The 23,753-nt window shown below is 44.0% G+C and overlaps 2 protein-coding genes across 3 annotated transcripts in view; one reads left to right on the top strand and one right to left on the bottom strand.

The window, feature by feature from the left end:
- The first annotated feature begins 1,849 nt into the window (after nucleotides 1–1,849).
- Nucleotides 1,850–10,313, top strand: LOC132446205 (WD repeat domain phosphoinositide-interacting protein 1-like). 2 transcript variants are annotated; one of them, XM_060036365.1, is made up of 13 exons: nucleotides 1,850–2,269; nucleotides 3,490–3,572; nucleotides 4,535–4,704; nucleotides 4,974–5,070; nucleotides 5,272–5,369; nucleotides 5,498–5,590; nucleotides 6,166–6,236; nucleotides 6,518–6,625; nucleotides 6,815–6,979; nucleotides 7,449–7,556; nucleotides 7,720–7,746; nucleotides 8,391–8,530; nucleotides 8,916–10,313. In XM_060036365.1, the coding sequence occupies exons 1-13, from the start codon at nucleotides 2,196–2,198 to the stop codon at nucleotides 9,023–9,025; spliced, it is 1,344 nt and encodes a 447-aa protein (XP_059892348.1). In that variant the 5' UTR covers nucleotides 1,850–2,195; the 3' UTR covers nucleotides 9,026–10,313. The 2 variants fall into 2 exon arrangements, with proteins under 2 accessions (XP_059892348.1, XP_059892349.1); XM_060036366.1 differs by lacking the exon at nucleotides 7,720–7,746 and having other exon boundaries at nucleotides 1,852–2,269.
- Nucleotides 10,314–15,445: 5,132 nt separating this feature from the next.
- The window catches only part of LOC132445978 (arylsulfatase G-like), a 10,509-nt gene continuing 2,201 nt past the window's right edge, over nucleotides 15,446–23,753 (bottom strand). The window contains 10 exon segments of the mRNA XM_060035995.1: nucleotides 15,446–15,875; nucleotides 16,469–16,559; nucleotides 16,878–16,998; nucleotides 17,139–17,247; nucleotides 17,916–17,996; nucleotides 18,186–18,394; nucleotides 19,276–19,434; nucleotides 21,163–21,277; nucleotides 21,977–22,212; nucleotides 22,532–22,786. Coding sequence (XP_059891978.1) covers nucleotides 15,589–15,875; nucleotides 16,469–16,559; nucleotides 16,878–16,998; nucleotides 17,139–17,247; nucleotides 17,916–17,996; nucleotides 18,186–18,394; nucleotides 19,276–19,434; nucleotides 21,163–21,277; nucleotides 21,977–22,212; nucleotides 22,532–22,755 — 1,632 coding nt within the window. The 5' untranslated portion in view covers nucleotides 22,756–22,786 and the 3' untranslated portion in view covers nucleotides 15,446–15,588.

Below are 23,753 nucleotides of genomic sequence, written 5' to 3' on the forward strand. Positions count from 1 at the left end.
AGCTGACATTATGACGTCAATGCATTTCCTCCACTAATCTACACTCCTTTCCTATTATGGCTATGTTCAAGTGCATGTGAAACTCCTGTGCTGCCAAACTAATAGTTGTGCAACGTGCATAGCATACCTATGCTTGCAAAAACCTCAGAGATCTATCGGTTAGATTGATCACCTCCGACACTAAAGCCTTATCACAGCAATCAAGCACTAGGCAGAGACATCAAACTGATGAGTTTGAGAGGATTCAGATCAATTTGTTATCTGGCATGGCACAAAGGGAGATTATCACCGATCGTATCTGATATTGACCCGCCTGCCTGAATCCCTTGTGCACACAATCTTCAAGTATTTATTAAATAATGTTACAGCGAAAATAAGTATTATTGATTACTCATATTGTAATCAGTGTCGATGGACACTGTTCAACAGTTTTAAAATGAAGTAATGACACTGTAAATTTGTACTTGTGTGACAGCTTGACAGGTTTGAGGTTTTGCTACGAAATCCATAACAAAGAAGGCACAGAAAGATGATCTCTTGTAATTACATTAATGGCAATGAGTATTCTTGCAGCGCTTGAATAGGTTATCTGACACTGAGACCAGGGTAAAGTACTACAATGTAATGACCTTGCTGGACAAGGGATCGAGTGAGGGTGCAAGATAGATGCAAAACTATCATTTTAAAAGTGGATAGCTAAAATCTATGCCGTCGCTATATGACAGCTACACATCACAGTCTCACAGCATATGTCAGACTCATCTGCAGCTAGATGTGAAAGCATCCACGCAGGGTGGAGGATTTCTGAAAGCCAAGCTATGTTTAAAAAAATAAGCATCGCGACAATCCTATTGAATACAATTCAAGATGCAATGATATTTTTCGTTCTACGCCTGCACTATGTGAGGTAAACATGCGTAGATTAGCAGGATGATTCGCAGGTTAGCTTCTGTCAACTGGCCTGCAAAGGCAAAGCGTTCATCCGATGACGCCATCTTGAGCTCTATCATAAACAAATGCCAAACGAAGCAAATACTATTCTACTATAGGAAGGTCGTTGGTTTCAAGCAAAGGTACAAGCAGATACTTACGATGATCTACAAAATCCCACCGAGCCCCTCGTTAAAGACTCGGAATAAAAGGTTTATAGCAAAGCGTAACAGTTGGAGATCCTCGCGTAGGTTTGGTTTCTTCCCCAGCCCTGGACCGCTGCCCCACCGGATACGGGTTAGGGCCAATCACGAGCCGTCATTGACGTCAAAGCTTCTCATTCTGACATGTGAGCCGTAACCACTGGCAACCTTAAAGGGGCACTTACAGTGTCGTGACGTCAACGATATAACGGCGTTACTACATTAATTAATAAACGATTGCTAGGCTATATAAGCCATTCAAACTGGTTCGAAAATGAGTTTATTACATTATGGATACAAATTATGTGATGCATTATCATCTTATATAACATCAATACGTCTTCAAAATGTTAAATGGGTATATGACATTGTTATGGTAAACCTATGGAAAGTTCATACATTTATTGTGTTTTTATTGTGTTTTAGCCTGTGCAGGTTGTGTGGTAATACTAGGATAGGTCGAGGAAGGGTATAACACATAGGTAAATCATATTATTCTTGGCTATGATTATATTCAGTGTAATAATCAAAACATTTCCTCGTGACAAGACTGAAAGAATATCTGACCAATCGCATAACTGGAACCCTATCTAGGCGGAACTAATTTGATCGACAGCCACAATACTCAATGAGGAAGAGATGTTTGATGGCTCAACCAATTGAAACGTTGGAGGCGCAGTCCTGAGGCATAGTTCTGAGCCAATAGAAAACTGTATTTAATGTGACGCATACACCCATCAGCTGTTTTTGTTTTGTTGTGTGACCATCAGTGAAGTTAATAACACAGTAATGCTATATATACAGAATGAAAATGTTGAATCATTAAGGTCTTGTGAAATGATTATCATCGTTATATATTTTATATGTTGATGGTATGGCACGTTCGTGACATTTGAAAGATCTCGTCCAAACATTGTGTTCTACCTCAAGTGTGTGCGCGTGGCACTTGGTGTAAAGCGGAGAAGAGGGGTTTTGGTAAAGCGGATTTCGGGAGTGAGGGTAAGCGATCCAAACCAGAGGCCTCTCACAACTGCAGAATCAAAAGAAGAATAATCGTTGCCGATGGAGTCTCCGGAGCCAGTCTGCGAGGGAGGGCAGCCCGGGTTGATCTGCGCGTCGTTTAACCAGGACACCACGTAAGCGACCCCAGACTCGGGCCGGCGCGAGTCGGAGAACCCAGTGCCACCTGACTGTTGCATAATGATTGAACCGCACATTCCTAATGTGTGGCTCTAGTTGGGTCCTACATCGTCTAAGATTAGAGGATTCTGCTGGCCTACAAATATAATTAATATAATTGTAACCTTAGGGTCTTAGTCTAGGTTCATACCACAGCGTCTTTTTAAGGTTAAGTAAGCTGATCATCTTTAAGGTGTTCCTCGATGGCATAGCCTATAGTTGGGCATCATTGTAATATATGACTATAAGTATGACTATAACGTCATGTTGGCCTGAAAATGTATAAGGGGGTTTCTGTTGCAGAGTTAAACAATGTCCCAAAAAGTTCAAAGTTCAAAAGTGTTTTTCATGCGTTTGTAATTAGCTCATCCATTTTCTGTTTACTTTTACGACTCAGCGATCATTCAAGACACTAGGCTCTGGGCCTTTGTTATGTATAGCCCGGCCTAATGATAGTTCTGCCGGAAGGATCATCTGGCATTTCAGGAACATTTTCTTTCCAGTTAGAGATGTGTCATACAAAAAGGAACCAGCATCCTCCTCTCAGTAAAATAAACTGTGGTCATCATCTTCCATGAATGGTGACACAAAACTCAGATTAGATGAGACCTTTATCTGATGACAACTGTTGCCCGTGTCCTACCCCAACTCTCCCTGGCTTAACGTCTACAGTGCAGCCATACATAGGCCTCAGACTGCTTGTTATCACCAGAGATGGTACAGCAGAAGTCTATAGTCACCTGATCTGACCTGCACTCCTGCTGCCTTTACTGGGGCCCTCGCTCTCATTCATTCTCTTCTTGATGGATATATATAGAAACCACCAAGCATTATGTGGACTTCCGTGTGTGTGAGTGAGTGTATGTGAGTGTATTTGAGTGTGTGTTTGTGTGTGTGTGTGTGTGTGTGTGTGTGTGTGTGTGTGTGTGTGTGTGTGTGTGTGTGTGTGTGTGTGTGTGTGTGTGTGTGTGTGTGTGTGTGTCGCTTTCTGTCAACGGGTATTTCTCCATGGATTATTACTCAAATATGCTTTTAAACCTCCACCTTTGACATTGATGCTTTTCCATTGATCTTTACAGGGCCATTGAGGGATAACATAGTATACATCCATGATCCGAAACCAGACGCAATCTTTTATTCTAACTCTGTTATTGTTGTTTTGTTGCATGTATCTCAGTTCTCTGTCCATGGGCACCAAGACCGGCTACAGGCTGTTTTCTATCACCTCGGTGGACAAAATGGACTCCATCCACGAGGGAGGTAAGGACAGAAGAGGCTCTACCCTCCCAATCATTTAACATTAAACTTAGAGCGGGCAACTGGAGTATAATCAATGTGTCATATGTTCAGGTTTTCCCCTTGTTGTTCTTGTGGTGGTTGTACTTGAAGTCTACAGTGACCTGCCTCCAGCAGTGTCAAGGCCCTGTTCGGGTCACATAATGTTTGTTTGGCAAACTTCCACAACTGGTGTGAGTTACAGAGAAAGCGCCTCGGGCTTCGAGAAATCAGGGCTTAATAAGGTGATTCTTATCTGGACAAGCAGTCATTTAACCTGACCCACAGAAATACACAATGATATAACAGCCAATGAGTCATCGGTTGACATATTATGACATGTGACCTTCCTCATCTGTTTATAGAATGTTATTAAAGACAGATGTGTATGCCGGTGTTAAATTGTTTTAAGATAACATCGCTATTGTGTTCAATGAGATATTACAATTAAAAAATAATAATTTCTGGTTGCTAGCTCACAATGTAAAATCACCTTGCACATCCTCTTTAGCTAGCAACCAATGCCTTGCTCAACAATAATAGTTATTTTGGTTTTGTTCAAAATATGTGGTCAAATTCCGCCAACACCCAATAGCGTAATGGTTTCATCCTGATAAACAATGGTTCATGAATACACAGAGTGAAGAATAGGATACCTGTACTTGTGTCTGAATAATACAGTAAGATGAAGAATGTAATTACAGCACAAAGGATCTGGCGAGCATTCGTCTCAAGCCTCAAGGTTGAACCCGAGTCAGACCAGTTTAGTTTGGCTTTCACACGGTGTACCCTGCTGATGCTGGTCCCTTTGTAGCCTAGACCGAGAAGCATAGCTGTTGGGGTCCAAACTCCTGCCATGGCACTGGCGTTACCTTTTGGTAGACGCGCCTGATCAATGACTACGGTGTTGACCTTTGACCTGGTTCCCCAACCGGTTTCCCCCCCAGTGGAGTGCCCGGAGGTGTACATCGTGGAGCGGCTGTTCTCCAGCAGCCTAGTGGTGGTGGTCAGTCTGGCCACGCCGCGACGCATGAACGTCTACCACTTCAAGAAGGGCACGGAGATCTGCAACTACAGCTACTCTAACAACATCCTCTCGGTCCGGCTCAACAGACAGGTGAGTAAGAGACCGCCATGGATGCAATCCTCCCATGCCCCTGAGTTGTGACATATTACGTTTTTTTTTATCATTATTAAACATTTTTAAATCCTTTACTTATCACACAAATATTGCATCATGGAAATTGTAATAAAATATATACTGATGCTGATTGTTGCTCTCGCTCTCTCTCTCTCTCTCTCTCTCTCTCTCTCTCTCTCTCGCTCTCTCTCTCTCTCTCTCTCTCTCTCTCTCTCTCTCTCTCTCTCTCTTTCTCTCCTGCTCAGCGTCTGGTGGTGTGTCTTGAGGAGTCCATCTACATCCACAACATCAAGGACATGAAACTGCTGAAGACCTTGCTCAACACACCCTCCAACCCCACGGGTAGAAGCACTCACACCCACACTCAAAACGCACACGCACACACACAAACACACACCCTCCCTCACAAATACACAGTTCCAAAAAACAATACACCGACAGTAAAAGCTCCTATCCGTGCTCAGTCCTGCGCGTGACGAGAGTGAGATAGCTAGGTGAGTGAACCACCGTTAGCTTACCCTCTCTCCCCCTCTCCACCCCCAGGTCTCTGTGCCCTCTCCGTTAACCACGGCAACTCCTACCTGGCCTACCCTGGCAGTGCCACCAACGGGGAGATCATCGTCTACGACGCCAACAACCTGGTAGCGACCTCTCTCCCTGTCGCCTATAACACTGAACACAATGTCACCTGGGACCTCTTAGGTCCAATCCGTGCCCTGATAGTATGGTCACTTTGGGGGGGGTGTATGTGTCCCTGTCTGTCCCTCAGAGCAACGTGACTATGATCCCTGCGCACGACAGTCCCCTGGCCGCAGTCACCTTCAACACATCTGGGACCAAGCTGGCAAGTGCCTCAGAGAAGGTCAGCACTGCACTCCGTCCATTCCCCTGTGTTTATCTTAACAGTTAGGCCTTCCTTTTTCTCTCTATCTCTTCGTGTTTGACTTCAAGTGGTGCAATCGCTTAGCGTGTGGTACCTATAGCACAGTAGCCGGTGGAGAAATGCAGAGGTTTGGAGTTCGAGCCTAACCCGAAGCAACAGTCATTTACTTTATGAACAAATTCAATGAAGGAAGAACAAAGCCGATTGAAATTAACTGGTTGCTCTGCAACGTTCCTCATAGCACACCATTTAATGGTGCTGTAGGGAAGCAATTATTTGAGAACAACAAACAATGTTGCAAGTTTGAGTTTCACCTGCTACACCTGAGATTCAACAGTCAAAAGTCCTCAAGTCTATTCAGGTGTTTCATTCAGTTGAGGTTTCAGCAATTGCATTGAAAACCATCCAATCCAATTTAACTTAGCCTCATCAATGCGGAGGTTGTAAGCTCGAGCCTCTCCTGGCACATCAGATGTTTCCATCATTTGATTCTCTGTTTAAGAAGACATGAACATGACTTGCTGCCTGCTCTCTGTCTATGCTTTCCCTCCCAGGGGACTGTGATCAGGGTCTTCACTGTACCTGAAGGACACAAGCTATTTGAGTTCCGTAGAGGCATGAAAAGGTGAGTGGTCGTTTATAGTAGCGCTTCCCTCACTATATGACTCCATGCATGTGATGGGTTGTCTGTAGAAAAAAATGATTCAGAGCATATGGGTATATTACATGGGACATATAATGGAATATTTGAATTTTTTCAGTACGCTTATTATTTGTGTGTGTTTGTGTGTGTGTGTGTGTGTGTGTGTGTGTGTGTGTGTGTGTGTGTGTGTGTGTGTGTGTGTGTGTGTGTGTGTGTGTGTGTGTGTGCGTGTGTGTGTGCGTGTGCGTGTGCGTGTGTGTCAGGTATGTGAGCATCAGCTCGTTGTCCTTCAGTGCAGACGGACAGTTCCTGTGTGCCTCCAGCAACACTGAGACTGTCCACATCTTCAAACTGGAACAGCACACTCCCAAGTAACACACACACACACACACACACACACACACACACACACACACACACACACACACACACACACACACACACACACACACACACACACACACACACACACACACACAAAGGCACGCACACACACACACACACATTTAAACACACACACCGCACAAACCCTCCCCCTGACCCACCACCGTCTCCTGCAGTCAGGAGGAAGAGTCTCCCACGTGGTCGGCCTACGTGGGCAAGATGTTCACAGCGGCCAGCACCTACCTGCCCGCCCAGGTGTCCGACATGATGCACCAGGACCGAGCCTTCGCCACCGTGCGCCTGGACATGATCGGCCTGAAGAACGTCTGCGCCATGGCCACGTAGGGACTCCTTTGTCTTCTATGTCAGGGCTATTATTTTGGGTTGTTTCTTGCTATTTCTTTACCTCCATCGTTGTTCATTTATTCATATGATTGGTGTTATTATTGGGGGTTATGAAGAGGTGCGTTGCAAAGTCGGTTTACCATAGTCTAGCCTTACTTATTTAAATAAGCTTGTAAATATGATCAAATAATGTAGAATTGTCTGTATTTTTGCAGGGTAGTCCTTTTCAAATCTTGTGAAGTGTTATTCTTTTCAGTTTTGCAAGACAATCTGGTTTGATTGACAGCCATCACTGAAATGATGAAGCTATGCATGCTGTCTTTTGACGATTATTGAGGTTGCTGTCTTATCGTTGAAAGACCTCGGAAGAACATGATCAAATTGTTTCATCGACTCACAAATGATCTGCCGGGGAAGTGCAGAACATATTGTCGTGGTTTGATCCCTGTCTGTCTTCATTCTCAGGGTCCAGAAGCTTCCCCGGCTGCTCGTGGCCTCCTCCGACGGCCATCTTTACATCTACAACGTGGACCCACAAGATGGAGGGGAGTGTGTCCTGGTCCAAAAGCACAAGTGAGTGGATGGGGCTGTTAGACATGGAGAAATTATTGTGTTTTTTGAGCTACACATTTTATCGAGGCAGTGTGCTTTTCAGACCAGGATGCTGATGGTAGTCAATACTAGAACAGAACCAGGGCACCATTTTCAATGAGTCTGTGTCTCTATTGAACTCTAGTTCATCCAGGCCCCAGTGGTGTAATCGGTAAGTGCACAGGAAAGGTTGCGAGTTCAAACCTTGCCTGGAGCAATGTACGTTTGTGTTATGAGGCCGATACATTTCCTTCAGCGCGCTGTATTCCTCAGACTGACACGAAGATCAGAGTGACCAGAGCATATCCCCTGCTTTCATAATTGAATGTGCACTCCTTAACCTTACTTTAATGAACGGGGTTCCATGAGGACGATGGATCTGAGTACAGTGACTACAGCATGTCTAGGTTCTGTGCTTCGGTTAGCAGTACTTGTATGTGACAGACTGTGCTGCAGAGTGATGCCGGGTTTGTGAGTTCAAGCCTCACCTGGAGTAATTTGTGTTTTCGTTTCGTACACACAATGATGTGTTTCCTCTTTGATTTTCACATTATAATTACTGTGCTCTACCTTATTGTATTTCACGCTTAAAGAGACACAATTATTCTAATGCGTTACAACTACACGACATACAGCGTTGGCTCTGAACCCAGATGTCTAATGCCAGATGTCGTCATAAACAATTAAAAACATTTTACAAAAAATACAATAATAAAAAAGGATTGTTAGGATTTATTTGAAGAATTGATGAATAAAGTATGTGATGGCTTTTTTTTCCCAGTGGATGATTCCAAGATTCCCTGTTGTAAATTCCAGGTTGTTTGAAAGTGTTGAGGAATCCGCTGAAAAGCCGGAAGACTCCGAGCTGGAGGAAGTCCCGCCCCAACCGTCCAGCCAATCATACGCTGCCACCGTTGCGCTTTCTTCCACGCCACCGTCTTCGTCCACTCTCATGGGTAGGCTGGGGTTGTCAACCTGTAACTCTGTAATGCCTGTTTCATGGTGATGGGAGATTTACATGTGTATCACTCTTTTCATTTATGATTTACAATGAAAGACGCTCTTTGCCATCAGGTATGTTTGAACATGACAAAAACTGCAAGGTGAGGTATAATCTGTGATCCAGCAGTCTTACTGATACAAGAGAACTTCTGGGGAGGGGTGGGGGTGGTTATGGCTCAGCACCTGGGCCTAAAAAACTGAAGTGCGAAGTTAGGCCTTGTTCCCTGTTTCATTAAAGTTATTGGCTACAAGGCTGGATCTCCTCAGTTCACGTTCTAAGTTTCAGAGACTTTCCTAGTCATTCCTTTAACAGATCCCTGTTCCTACTCTTCCACCCAGGTTACTCGGAGGACGGTGGGGTGAAGGGGGATGTGATCCCAGAACATGAGTTCGCCGAAGGACCCGTCTGCCTGGACGACGAGGATGAGTTTCCTTCCTTCAGCCCCTAGAGTGACTGACTGACTGACTGACTGACTGACTGACTGACTGACTGACTGACTGACTCCAACCCCCAGACAGACCCCTAAACAATAACAATTCTGTTTGAGCCGATTTTGAAGGAAGAATGGCAGTGTGCAATACACACCCAAATATGGTGTTTCCTCTCTGGATCCATTTCTACCCTTGCTGGCCTAGGGTTCTGTGACCCCCCCCCTTACACACACCTCTGTATCCGTCCTGTTTGTACAGAAAAGTCATGATACACTTTAAACAATTGATAGCATTTCATGCTGTTTGACCCTGAATCCTTTGACAACCAATCAGAGGAAAACACAAATCAGAGCTTCAGAGACATTTTCGGACTATTCCTGCCTGTGTGAAGAGTCCTACCCACATTGTTGTCGCCTGAACTGATTCCCATCTGTGGGCCAGTCTAAGTCCTGTCCCACTCTGGTGTCCCCTGAATCTTTCCAAAGGCCGGTGTTTCTAAGGCTGCTACTCCAACACATTTCGACAAATTCAAATCTGTCGTTATCTCTCTAAATATATGATATATAATATATAATAAATCAACACCTGAGCTGAACACGTGATGAATTATATGGGAGAACTGATGTGCGGTAAGTCACAAAATGAGCTATAAGCATATCCTCTCCAGTAGACATTTTTCCAAAATCTCAGTACAAGAATCTATCAGGATTCTGAGAGATTGTTTTCACAAATGTTCTGACCAGTTTCTCCATTACGTTAGCCGAGATTGAGGATTTTGTAGATGATACTGGTTCTGTAATGCCCCCCGGCTGCCGCTATGATGCCAGTAATGTCTTCTTCTGACAACGATACTCTGAATTTGAGTGTCTGATGGAAAGCCAATATATTTTGTTATTAGAAGGTGCTTAATGTTATATTGGTGATGGGACCGGTTGGGCGTTGGCTGAAATACTTGGTACAAAATCTTTCTATGAGATTTATGAGATAGTTAAAGGTCATTATATTGAATTATTTTAGCAATTAAAAGCATTTTTATTTTAAACAACCTGACATAATTAACGTTATTTTGAAGTAAGTAAGTATTACACAACACAGACTTATAGAATGAGTCGATGTTGAAGATGATTCTATTGTTTGAATAATATGTATATAAAGCATCTATCTGTATAGTAGGACTACAGCTGTAAACTGTAACCTGTTTGTCGTTCGTCTGATTTGCCAAAAGGGGGCGCTGTAGAGACGTTAATGTTTTTTGCGAGTGTACCGCTTGATATGAGCCAGACAAAATAAATCTGTCTACCCCGGTCTTGATCTTCATCAATCATGCTCCCAAACTACACGATGTGGTTAAACAGGTTTGATTTCCCATGGTTGAATGACAGTACTTATATTTAACACTTGAAATGTTGGCTACAAGCTTTTAACCTATAACTACTCAACATACATCCATGCCAGTGGCATCTGGAAAGTTCTTCATATCCTTCAAAGCAACAATCCAAAAAATATATATAGGCGAATATATATTAGAAAAAAACAAGAATGGCTTGACATGCAAAAGCAACAAGTGATAGTGTTATTTACGTTCAACGGAAGTCCTAGAACATCTGAGCCCATTGGATATGTTCGATGCTGTGATACAGATTGATTGTATTATTTTGTTACTGCGAAGCCTTGTTGCAGATAAACATGGGCTTTGGGCCCATGTTTATGTTACAAATCCATTTTTCCCAATCCTCTCCCTTGTTGAATCGTCGGTTCATCATGGTCTACTTTCTTCCTTTTCAATGCTGCCAACATTTGAGCACAAAAACATTTTGCCAAAGAGACAAACGTTGACGCACAAAGCGAGAGAGAGCCTGAGGGTCATGTGCACACATTCACTTCACGTTGGGCATTATGGATAAACAACGTTGTAAGATTGTTATCATCATAGTCATCAAATGAATGAATGATGAAGCAGGTCAGTTTTCCTGATTGCACATACAAAGAAAACCTAAAAGCAAAATGGGTAAAGATTAAGAATTGTTATTTATGAAGCAATAAATGTTCAAATGTTTACATGATATTGAGCACATTAAACCCTCAATGATTGAAACTCAAACCCTGATGGGGACAAAGAGGAACGAACGTCGCACATTGAATCACCTGCAGAGAATAAAACCTCATAAAAAAAGTCATGTATCTGGGACTAAGCTTGCAAGTGCCTCAGCGAAGGTTATATATTGGCAATAATTCATTGTAGGCATGTGGAAATGTGATTATTGAAATTATTGTTTACTGTCATTGTGTACTGGTTTAAGCGTCTATCGTGTCTAGCTCACATCATCCTCTGCTGCTGATCCAAACATGATGATTTGATATATTGGAAGTATGATGACTGCATTATAAGATTGGGGTGTGTTCACCTTGAAATTATAATTAAATACTAATGCATTTATTCTTTATTGGCCTATGTTTTAACGTGCTTGGGCGACTTGCATTGGAATGAAGCGAAGTGAATCAAATAAAAAATGAGAGCCCCTTCCCGAATGTTTCTTCAATAAAGCGTGTGTCTCTTTCGGAGACACAAGCTTGATCATCCCCCATGCCTCCTCCTTCCATCATACTGACATGTTTATATTTGCTTACTGACTCTGGACGGAGACATTGTTTATGTGTGTTAACGATTTTACATTTTAAAAGCTAAGTCTGTTCTAATGCAATCAGTCTAAATGGCAATAATTGTAATGGAATATGTAATGTGCGTGCGTGCGTGTGTGTGATTATATATGTGTGTGTGTGTGTGTGTGTGTGTGTGCTTATATATGTGTGTGTGTGTGTGTGTGTGTATATCCATGTGTGTGTGTGTGTGTGTGTGTGTGTGTGTATGTGTGTGTTTCTTCTTTGCCTGGCTGGAGGCGGAGGCCTCGTTTGCCCTGGATTACCCCCGCCACACGTACACACACACACACACACACGCACACACACACACACACACGCACACACGCACACACACACACACACACACACACACACACACACACACACACACACACACACACACACACACACACACACATTTCCGATAAAACCGACGCTGCTGCCGTTATTCTGTCTCTGTTGTTCCTTCAAAGATGTGAGCATTGTGTTCTGTCTGGAGCCGCTAAAGTAAGCGATGGTGGGCGCCTCCATGGAGACCGGAGGTTACCGGGGGAGGGATCTGAGGAGCTTCAGAGGCATGCCACTGAAAGAATCTCTCAGGGTACAAAATAGGCCTGCCCTGAATTCACACTGAAATCCCAGTTCTCCCCATGAACACGTCTGAGCCTTATCGACGGCCTCCCCCGTCCTTCAGTCCGTGCAGACTCCTCCGACCATACTGATTACACTTGAAGATGAAGAGAGCCAGGAGGAGCCTCCCCTAGAAGGTTTTTAGCCGGGGTCTCAGCTCTGTGATCCCTCCCTGTCAAGGAGGAAAATGTCTTGTGATGTAAAAGTTAAGAAGATATTTGTACCTCACCACAAGAGATTTAAGTCGTGCCATGTGACCGCACATTGATACGTCTTTAATATTTCAAGGTGGATGTGGTGGAATGCAATATTTTTTTATTATTTCTGTCTTTTCAGTCTTTTCCCCAAATGTCCTACCTGGATGCCAAAAGTAAAGAAAGGTTCCCCTGGGCTAGTTATGTACGAATTGAGCCTAACTTTAGAGACTCCTGTAACATAGAACCTCGTTCGGAGATGGCGGCCCAGACCCGCGCCGTGCAGGACCTGAGCCGCACTCTTGAGCGCCTGGAGAAGGACAGGAAGGGCCTCCAGAGGCCTGCCCAGCCCCCCACCAGAGCCAGGTCCTCCAGAGGCCACCCGGCCCCCCACCAGACCCAGGTCCTCCAGAGGCCAGCCCGGCCCCCCGCCAGAGCCAGGTCCTCCAGAGGCCTTCCCAGCCGACCCCAACAGACCCAGGGCCTTCGCCGTCTGTGGCAGAGCGGCCGTAGAGTTGAGGGAGGAGAGAAGGATATCATAATTGGTTTAACCCAGATTTGTAATTTTACCAGATCAGAGTCAAATGCATAAAATCAAAGTGAAATCAAAGTGACAGAAATAAAGCCACGTTTTTTATACATTTATTACTATTTTTTAATCTAAAAGCCCTTAAGTGAAAAAAGGACGACCAAAAAAGCCTAGATCAAACTGTCAAACCGATTTCGAGGATACTTTTATAAATTATTCATTTAATGTCCCAACACCACTTGGGAACAAACACACAAACCACATTACACATATTATCCAGCCCACAATAAACACTTTTCACAGAGGCTTCATCGTAGGACAAACACAGGTGTCGCTCATGATGTAAATTATGGGTTTCCTGCTTATATTCAAGCCCATGGTTAGTTCAACTTGCTGTGTTTTTTACCCGTACCCATAAGTAAAAATGGCGTCAAAAAGTGCTCAATAAACATTCCCCTCGAGTGAAATACTTCTTCACCGTTATCCTTTTATTGATCAAAACGAAAACAAGCGGAATACAATCATTCTAACCAGGTGCTGATGCAATCCCATGAAGCTCACACTGGAGAGCGATGTTGAGTTAAAATTGAAATGGGCACCCCTCTGTGTCTGTAAAAGGAAAGAGGGGTCTATTTTTGTCAACTAAATGCATTAAGCAGTCCCCTTTCGTCTATATCTATCTATCTATCTATCTATCTATCTATCTATCTATCTATCTATCTATCTATCTATCTATCTATCTATCTATCTATCTATCTATATCTATATATCTATATATATATAATATATGGGTCTCGCAAACATGTATGGGTATAAGAGGAGTAATTCCCCCCCACCACCACCACCGCACAATTTCCTTTTTAACACATGTACAAAGTTCACATATAGGATGGGTGCAATGGCTTTATGACGTTATGCTCATCATTCTGAAAAAGGTTTGACAGGTTGAGTTCCCAAGCAATACAAAAGCCCTCACATTTGTGAAATCAGATATGTATTATGTGAAAAGCTCCGGGGTTATGATAGAGGATGTAAGTTGTCACATAAAAAAGCAAGGATGACAGTGAGGAATGCTTCTAAAGTAATGACATTTTTGCTCTATCAAGCTGAATAACGAAGGCTGACTTGTGTAAACCTCTGTAAACTGTTTTTGCGAAAGCCAAAAAATCAAATATGTCACGACAGGTACAATGTGGCTAATGTGCAAAAAGAATAATGTTGCAGACGAAATGTTGCGTTCAATTGTGGTTGCAACGCAAATATTTATTTTTTCATGCTTTGTTGAAAATTTGGTTGAACATTGGAAAATGTAGTAATACCAACGTTAAATGTTAGAGCGATCTTTGAGTTGATTTATTAACTAACCAATAAATAGCCAATTAATGGATAAACCAAAAAAATACTTTTGAAAGCATATACCTAACTGATATTACTACCACATTCTGCTGACAGGCAGGCTACTGTGGCTCCAAACTTGACCTAAAAAGCTATTCATTCTGACAAATTCATTGCAAAAACACATTATGATTTAGCTTATGAAGCAATTGAAAAAAAAAAAATCACACATACAAGGACAAATCATTGAATCCTTGAATTGAACAACAAAAGAGAAAACACATAAAAGAGAAAATCATCAATTCATCGAATTGAACAACAAAAGCTAAATCACAAGTACAAGGAGTAATGCAGATTGTTTTGTGGGCTTCAACTATTGACTTGGACAGATGTGAACTGTTGTTCCCCCCCTACTAGGTACCAATGTTTGCTCTACAAGCGGGAAATTGGCCTTCCACTCTGGTCTCTGTTGGTTGTTTGCAGGGGGGGGGGTTGAAAACTGAACTGTTATAAAATATATTTGTTCAATGAAATACTTAATACAAATAAATCAAACATGGGCATACTGTGTGTGTGCGTGCGTGTGTGTCTTAGTCTACATGTATCTATGCTTGGCTGGTCCTAGCCTGCAGCGAGACGCATTAGTGCACTTGTGTGATCGGTTTTATGTGACCCTGTGTGCCCAGATAAGATAAACACGCTTTGTTTTTGGACCTTGTGTTGTCTGTGTGTGTGTGTGTGTGTGTGTGTGTGTGTGTGTGTGTGTACACGTCAGTGAGGGGAGGGAGAGAGAGCGATAGAGAGCGTGAGATTGAGCTTGAACTCTGGTGTATGAGACTATCACGATCTAACTGAGGCGGAGTGATAAAGAAATGAAACTACAATAAAGTTCTGATGCAAAGTGAAGCCAACCTGTATATATGAACGTATATTTGTGTGGGTGTATATGTGATTGAACATATGAATGAATATATATTCATTCATTTATGAATGATGAAGGAATGAATGAATGTGTTTGTGTGTGCGTGCACATGTTTATATGTTTGTGTGTGTCTCTGTGAATGAATATATGAATGAATTCATTAATTTATGAATGATAAATCATTGAATGTGTGTGTGTGTGTGTGTGTGTGTGTGTGTGTGTGTGTGTGTGTGTGTGTGTGTGTGTGTGTGTGTGTGTGTGTGCGTGTGTGTGCGCGCGTGTGCGTTCACATGTGTATATGCGTGTGTGTGCGCCCATGTGCATGTTTCCCTAGCCTCCAGCCGGCCCAGGGCAGCGGCAGGACGCGCGCTGCGGGTCGCAGCACGGCGCCGCTGATTGGTCCTGGGTGTAGTCAGCCGCGGACACCGATTGGTCGGTGGCGATGTCCCACAGTAGCTCCTCCCTGGCTTTGGTGACTTTGCCCAGCACTTCCTGGTAATCCGGGGCGCCGGCGTCCAGGGGCGTGGCCTCAGCCTGGTCGACGCCCAGGTCAAAGATCAGGGGGGGGTCATGCAGCAGCTGTGTCCCCCTCCCCCCACCACAGGCCTCGGCTGAACCTGGGCTCGGCGACAATGCGACCAACGCACAAAAGTTGAATTGTGTGACAGCAATGCATGCACGTTTTTCCGCATCCTCAGCATCCTAATTTCAGGTTCCAGCAGTCCTATCTCAAAGCAGAACCTCAGCTGGGGGAGATAGCACAGGAAGGAAGGCCACCTTGCGTTACCAGCCGTTATGCCTAGTTCCTGTTTTGATAGAGAGATACCCTACTAAAAAACCCTACTAAAAAACACTTGTGTGGCTGGATCTTTCAGGAGGGGATTTAGATCAGGGAAATTCTAGAGTGGCCAGTACACAGGCCTGTATTGATTTAAAATTGCTGATGGTTTACAGTTGATCACTCCTGGCTGAGTGTGTGCACGCCAATGACGCACTGACAGATTCCGCCTCCAGCGACGTGATTGGTCGAAAGAAAATATGACGTGAAAGAAAGTTAAATGTTCTACCAGATTTGAGCTTGTCACCAGACTTTAGATCATTTTCTGAGGTCTGGTCGGTGAAACTATCAGCTTCCTAACTCAGTGGTCACGATAAGAACCACACAATGAAACGAGGCAAAGAAAAAGTTGTGATGGATGGTGAAGCCCACCTGTAATGTAAAAGGCTTTGTGTTGCCCGGCTCGAACGGTCTGCAGGTCACCGAAGAGCCCGGAAGCACCACTATTAGGATGGAAGAGGAACTGCAGAGAGCGAGCGGCGGATCGTTAGTCACACAACCTGCTCGACCAGAATTTCTTATCTAAATCTGCTTAAAATATGAATACCTTTTACCTCCCTTACAGTGGTTGGCGGTGCCACTCCCAGCCCACCTCGTTTTATATTCAATCCCAAACATTCACCTCTAGATGCCCTAAGCATCTCCTATTCTATGCTATATCTATTTTTACTGCAAGACGCATTGGTTATCGGTGTCTGCTACATAACCACGAAGAAGAACAATACTCCTATTCCAAACTCAAAACACAGAGTGATGAATGTGTGCGTGTGTGTGCATGTACCTCCCGGCCGGTCTGGTCACCATTCAGGAGGACGTCCGTGGCGTCGATGCCGTCATAGCGTCTGTCCACCGGGGGCTTCAGCCCGGCCATGGAGAGCAGCGTTGGGAAGATGTCCATCCCACTGGGTAGGACATGAGGAATTAGGAAGGGATTCGTATTAGATAAATGACTCATACCTTCATACCTACCTGTTTCCTCTGCAGTCCCACGCAGGCCTCCTACGCTGAGGTTATAGTAAGGTTACGGTTTCCAATGCGCTACCTGAGCAAGGCGTTGCTGCTGGTGTTGGCAGGGATCCTGCTGGGCCAGTAAGCCACCGTAGGCACCCTGTGGCCACCCTCCCAGGTGGTCTGCTTGGCCGAGCCCCCACCTGGTAATCACATCAGGTAGGCTGTACACACGGTCACCATAACGTGATTCATGAAGATAAATTCAACAAATGGAGGGGGGAGGGATATTGTGGTGTTAGACAGTGGTAAAGGTCTTTGATTTCCCAGTGATTTTCCTCTACTGTCTAATACAGGCACTCTTGAGGAAGATATGGTAAACCCCTCCGGGTTTCTGACGACAGAAATCCCAAATTTACTTTGAATGGATGCGCCATCAAATCCATTGCAATATCATGTCATCTCTGTCCATCTGTTCCCTTCTGTTCCTTCAAGCCGACTGAATGGGTGGAGTCCCTGTTCCCTCCTGCTACGTAGCCAAGCGGTCAACCAGTCGACGTAGGGTCACATGACGGCGCCGGCGCCGCTGAAGCACAGCCGAGTGTGTGAGACTTACACACTCGGCTGCGCAAGTCTTGGGAAGACATCTGTGTCTTCCCAAGTGTGTCAGCTGACTTTGAGGTGTGGTTGAATATACTTTTTTGTCATTTAAATGACGAGATATTCCTCAGAGGTATAGTGTGTAGTGGATGCATCCCTCTGTGATATGTTATGGTGATGTAACATTTTAAGATCCTGTGGTCAGTTTAATGGTCAGCTCCCATGGTCAGATGAGGTTTGGATGGTGCTGACCGGACACCGGCAAACGTACCTCGGCTGGTCTGCCACGTCCCAGTGTACGGCCCCACACTTCCTGCATACTGACACTTCTTCTCCCAGGGGCCGTTATCGCCTGCACACAGCAACACACATTGACTCTTATACAGCCTTGTTGCACACACACACACACACACACACACACACACACACACACACACACACACACACACACACACACACACACACACACACACACACACACACACACACACACACACACACACACCTACCTACCTACCTACCTCACCACATCTCACCTCACCTGTGAACCAGATGAGCGTGTTATCACGGTTGGTTTCATCCGACGCTCGCTTTAGCGCCCCCACCAGATCATCCATCTCCTGCAGGCTCGCCGCATACACGTCCCGCCCCCCATCAAGTTCATTGGTTGAGAAGGACGCCGGGGGCGGGGCTAAGGGCACATGCATGTGGGCCAATGCTACGTAGAGCAAATACGGCTGTTTCCGTTGCCTGGCAAAAAAAAAGAAAAAGGGACAGGGCAAATCCTGACAGTCACGCAGAGGTACGGAAGAGGATTAGGGCCACTCATAAAAAAATAAATAATAATCTGACTTTATTCTCAGAATTCTGAGTGAAAGGTCAGAATTCTGACTTTAATCTCAGAATTCTGAGATTAAAGTCAGAATTCTGATTTTAATCTCAGAATTCTGACTTTAAAGTCAGAAATACGGGTACCTGTAAGGACCAACCTTGCTTTATGGACACTTTGCTTTATGCAGAAGGAGGAAGAAGAAGAAGCCACTTCGTCAATGGAAGACGTAAAGGTGAGTGAAACTTGCACCAAAACAACACATGTTCCAGTTTCACTCACCTTTTGGAAGACAGAAGAGGATTAGGGCCACACCTAAAAAAAAAATAATAGTTCTGATTTTAATCTCAGAATTCTGAGAAAAAAGTCAGAACTGTTTTTTTTTTTCTTAGGTGTGGCCCTAATCCTCTTCCGTACAGAGGAGTTTGTAAAGTTTAGTGGACATTTTTTGTCACAATAGAAATGTGTGCTATGCACATAATTGAAAGGAGATAGGAAGTTACCTTAGCAGCGACAGTGCTATGGAATGCAGGCAGTAGAACTACTGTTTAGGTTCACTGGGTACAAAAAGATTACAAATATTGCTTCTATATAGTACTGCATGTAAACAATGACGTGTTTTATCGTCTGCTCTTTTCAGGTCACTCTCTAAAGCTATCAAATCTTACTAAGAGAACCTTAAAAAAGAAAAGATTATATATGTGATTGTTTCTTTTTCCAGTTGCGATGTTTGGAGGAAGAAAGCGAGGGACTTCCTCCCAACACGGTGTGTGTCGTGTGTGCGGTTGGGTCCTGGCCTTGCCTGGCAGAGTGGATGATCCTCAGAGCTGCGTCTCTGTAGAGCAGGGTGAGAGTCCACAGGTCCAGAGGCTGTTGCACAACGGTGCAGTTCTCCAACAGCGGCAGGCCCACTCTGCAGTCAACAGCCTCATGTGATCAACAATATTTTCGAAACACAAGGCTTAGGAGGAGGAACGAGCTGTCCCTTAATGACACGGGTCTGACATTCCGGGGGGTCCAAGCAGAGAACAGCTCTATCGCCCTGGTCAGGGCCGGCCCTGACCAATTTGGCGCCCTAGGCAAGATTTTTGCTGGCGCCCCCTACCCCGTTGGATCGCACAGTAAATTCGACTACCAATGTTCATAAACTCAGAGAAGCTACAAAGCTTTGTCTTTGAGACTCTTTGATTTTAGATAGAAAATTAAACACACGAAACGTATTACAAACCAAGTAACAAGCAATGAATCACTCATACAATAAGTATGCACAAAATACTACAAAGAAATGCATGATGTTTACTAAAGGCATTCATATCAAAATAATAGAGTTCAGATTCAAATTATTGTAAATACAATTAAATGTAGTATGGTTTATCTAATTTGGTTCTAACCAGAGATTAAACAAGCACTCAACTGAAGTGTAAAAAAAATACAAAATGAGGGCTGTGCAGAGGTAGACAGGACAGCAGCACCTGATGCTGTGTCACTGGGGGTGGTACTGAAATATTTTAAAAGTGCATCTGAAGGGAGAAGAGAAGTATATGTGACGACTGCATGTTACATTTTAATAAAAAAACAGATGCTTGGTGTGCTATACATGAGACTAATATAGACTAATGAAAATGTGATGAGATTCATTCAACTTTATTGTCATTGCAATGCAATTCAGTCTAACCACAGTGCAAAAAACAGTAAAGTGCAGTGAAATGAATGTATATATAGCCTATGAATGATATGTGAAAGCTAAGGTGTGAAATATTAACATTAATACACTTTAACTGCACACTCTTGACCCTGCCCCCCTCACAGAGGGCAGGTACAGAGCAACGAGCCAGGCAGGCACCCAGAAAAAAGGCTTCTCCATTATTTAATAGCCTTTGCTATGACTTTATGTTGCTGCGGGCTTAAATAATATTTCTAAATAATAGTAGTAATGGCACTGAAAAAAAAAATGTAGTATTATATATATATATATATATATATATATATATATATATATATTTTTTTTTTTCTCCCCCCGTTTTCGGCGCCCCCCGTGGATGACGGCGCCCCAAGCATTTGCCTATACTGCCTATGCCTAGGGCCGGCTCTGGCCCTGGTCAACGACTCCAAAGAAATAGGAGTGTTAAAATGCACTGTGATAACAGCAGCACCATTTAAGATTTAATTTAAGAACGCCATAGATTGTTTAACAATTAGCGATTGGCCAATAGTTACTTTTAATCATTAACCATTAATTAATCATTACAATTATTAATCTAACTCCATGTATGGGCTATAGGCTGCCAGCGTACCTGATGGGGCAACCAGAGATCATCTACGAGCTAGGCTGTCGAAAGCTGTATTAGATGCACATTCGCTCAATGTTTCGGATTTTGCTTGTGTTTCGGCTTTTACATGAAAAGACTTGCACTTGAGGCAACGAGCAGGGTCCGCATCCACTTTAGGGAAATGTAACCACACTTCTGAATGGGATTTAGAATTAAGAACCAGAAAAGAAGGTGGTGAGAGCAGTTGGTTTCACTCGAACCAAGGCATTTGCACATTTTAACCAATTGAACCAAAGTTACACCATTTGTGTTGACCCTGTATCACATTTCTGACAATGCGTCGAGTGTCCAGGTTTGTCTGGGGCAGCATCGCAGTGTGTGCGTGTGATGATGACGCAAAGAAGCCGCTGAAGTCCTACCTGGGCTCTCCCTGAGGGCCTGCAGAACAGGGTTGGCTGGGAGGCAGGTCAGATCCGGGAACGTCCGTACAGCCCATGTCGTTACTGTAGGGAATTCCTAAGTAGTAGTCGAACCCTGGGCCCGCCCAAAACAGAAGACACACACACAAAGAAATGTGAACAAACCACATGATCTACACACGTTCCATCTGCTGCTGCTTTGTGGCGTCAACGACAAGACAAAAATATTACTTTGCCACTAGTTTTTTATTGGAGAAGCGGTTCTCCATCTTGATCTTCCCCTCTATGACGCACATATTAATGATATGAAATGTCACTCATGTTCCTCTGCATGTTATTGTATGGAAGTCATGACCTCAGGCCTTTGAGAGACTGTAGATCAATATTGGGGGTGTGGTTTGCTCTCTGCCCCAGCTGGTTGGCCCCCAGGTCAACCCCCACCCTGCCATGATCAGCTAGTATGATGATGAAGCCTTCCCATGAGTGTAGATACACACTCTGCGTTTTTGGTTGACCCACTGGTCGACACACTCTATGACACACATATTAATGATATGAAAGGTCCCTCATGTTCCTTTGCATGATCATGTATGGAAGTCATGTGCATAGAGCAAAACAGAGTAAAGGAGGCCAATGGTCTAAAACTCAGTCAATAAGCACCCGGAATTGATAATGATTTCATTGTTTTCTCTCTTTGGTACCGCCGAAGCTATCAAAAAACCGGACATGCCCGTAGGGCGACATTTGAGAAACAGAGTTAGAGTTGGGATTGAGAGAATGACTCCCGATTTCGTGGTCAGTGTCCTCCACTGACCTCGCCTCGTCGGAGCGTAGGGCCCGCAGTGACCCAGGTGCCATTTCCCTATCATGGCCGTGTAGTAGCCGGACTCCTGCAGTAACCACGGCAACGCCACCTCCGACAGGGGCAGGCCCGCCACCGATCGGACGGCGAAGTTGTGTGTCACGCCGTTCCGGACGCCGTAGCGAGCGGTGAGAATGGCGGCGCGGGACGGAGAGCAGGTGGACGCCGGCGAATGGAAGTCTGTCAACCTGGAGGGGACATTTTGTTTTACTGTGTTTGATTTTTTTTTCACACATTGTCATCGTAATGATGATTGTCATGGAGAGCCAATTACCGTCTATCCTGTTGATGAACATACGTTGAAAACAATAAAGTTATGGCACTTTGTTTTCTTGGGCTGTATTGCAATACCGATTACAACTGTCTGTTTGGCGCCACTTACTAAGTGGCTTTAGATGAAAAAGTGCCCACTCAACGATTACATGTAAATGAGATATAAACTGAACTGAGCTCCATGAAGGGTATTCAAATGTGAGGGCTGAGTGGGGGAAGTGTACCATACCATACCTGAGGCCTTGGAGAGCCAGTAGATCTATATTGGGGGTGTTGTTTGCTCTCTGACCTGGCTGGTTGGCCCCCAGGTCACCCCAGCCTATATCATCAGCCAGTATGATGATGAAGTTGGGCCTTTCCGAGGGTGTAGATACATATGCTGTGTTTTGGTTGGCTTTGTGCAGCAGTATTCCAGAGACTAGGACCCCAGTGAGGAGAAGAGTTACACCCACCATCATTTTGGATCGATTTGGCCAGTGTCCTCATTTACTGTAAACATATGTTAGGACAGGTTAGCTTGCTAAAAACATGCTGTGTAATACATATCTTTATTCTGTGCTTCTCAGGCAGTACTAAGAATTTACAACGCAAATTTAAAAGGCAAGTCAATAGTCACTCTCTCACCTCGCTCTTGCTCTCTCTAAAAAAAGGCCACGCCAATATGTCTCCCTCAATTGTTTTCAATTAAATTCCAAAAAGCTTTATATGCATGAAAAACAAATGTTAACGTTGCAAAAGCAGGTCAAAGTATAAAACGTTATGTTCAAAATATATTTGCATAAATATTTGAATATTAAATACTGAAAATATAAATATAAAAATGTGCTTAAAAAATGCCAATATATCCTAGAAACAGATACACTAAAGATACACTGTACACTGTAGAGGAGGTGTGCAATTATGCAATCATTTTGAAGAGAAAGAACTCTCCCTCCAAAAAAGACGTCAATAGTCTCTCTCTCTCGGACACGCACCGTTTAATTGGGTGATGGTTGAGCCTGTGCACAGAATTCTGTTTTCAATTATGGTCGCGTGTTGTTGTTATTGACCTTCATGTTAGGTTTGTGCCAAAGATAAATTTCAGCACAAATTTCAATCTCTCTCTCTCTTACGTCCAAGTCTCTCTCCCCCCCCCCCCCTCTCTCTCTCTCTCTCTCTCTCTCGGCTAAGTGCGCGCACACGCACCTAAATCAATTGTCTGTCTGTCTGTCTGTCTGTCTGTCTGTCTGTCTGTCTGTCTGTCTGTCTGTCTGTCTGTCTGTCTGTCTGTCTGTCTGTCTGTCTGTCTGTCTGTCTGTCTGTCTGTCTGTCTGTCTGTCTGTCTGTCTGTCTGTCTGTCTGTCTGTCTGTCTGTCTGTCTGTCTGTCTGTCTGTCTGTCTGTCTGTCTGTCTGTCTGTCTGTCTGTCTGTCTGTCTGTCTGTCTGTCTGTCTGTCTGTCTGTCTCTCTCTCTCTCT

The sequence above is a fragment of the Gadus macrocephalus genome, chromosome 18 (assembly GCF_031168955.1).
Source record: "Gadus macrocephalus chromosome 18, ASM3116895v1".
Classification (NCBI taxonomy): Eukaryota; Metazoa; Chordata; class Actinopteri; order Gadiformes; family Gadidae; genus Gadus; species Gadus macrocephalus.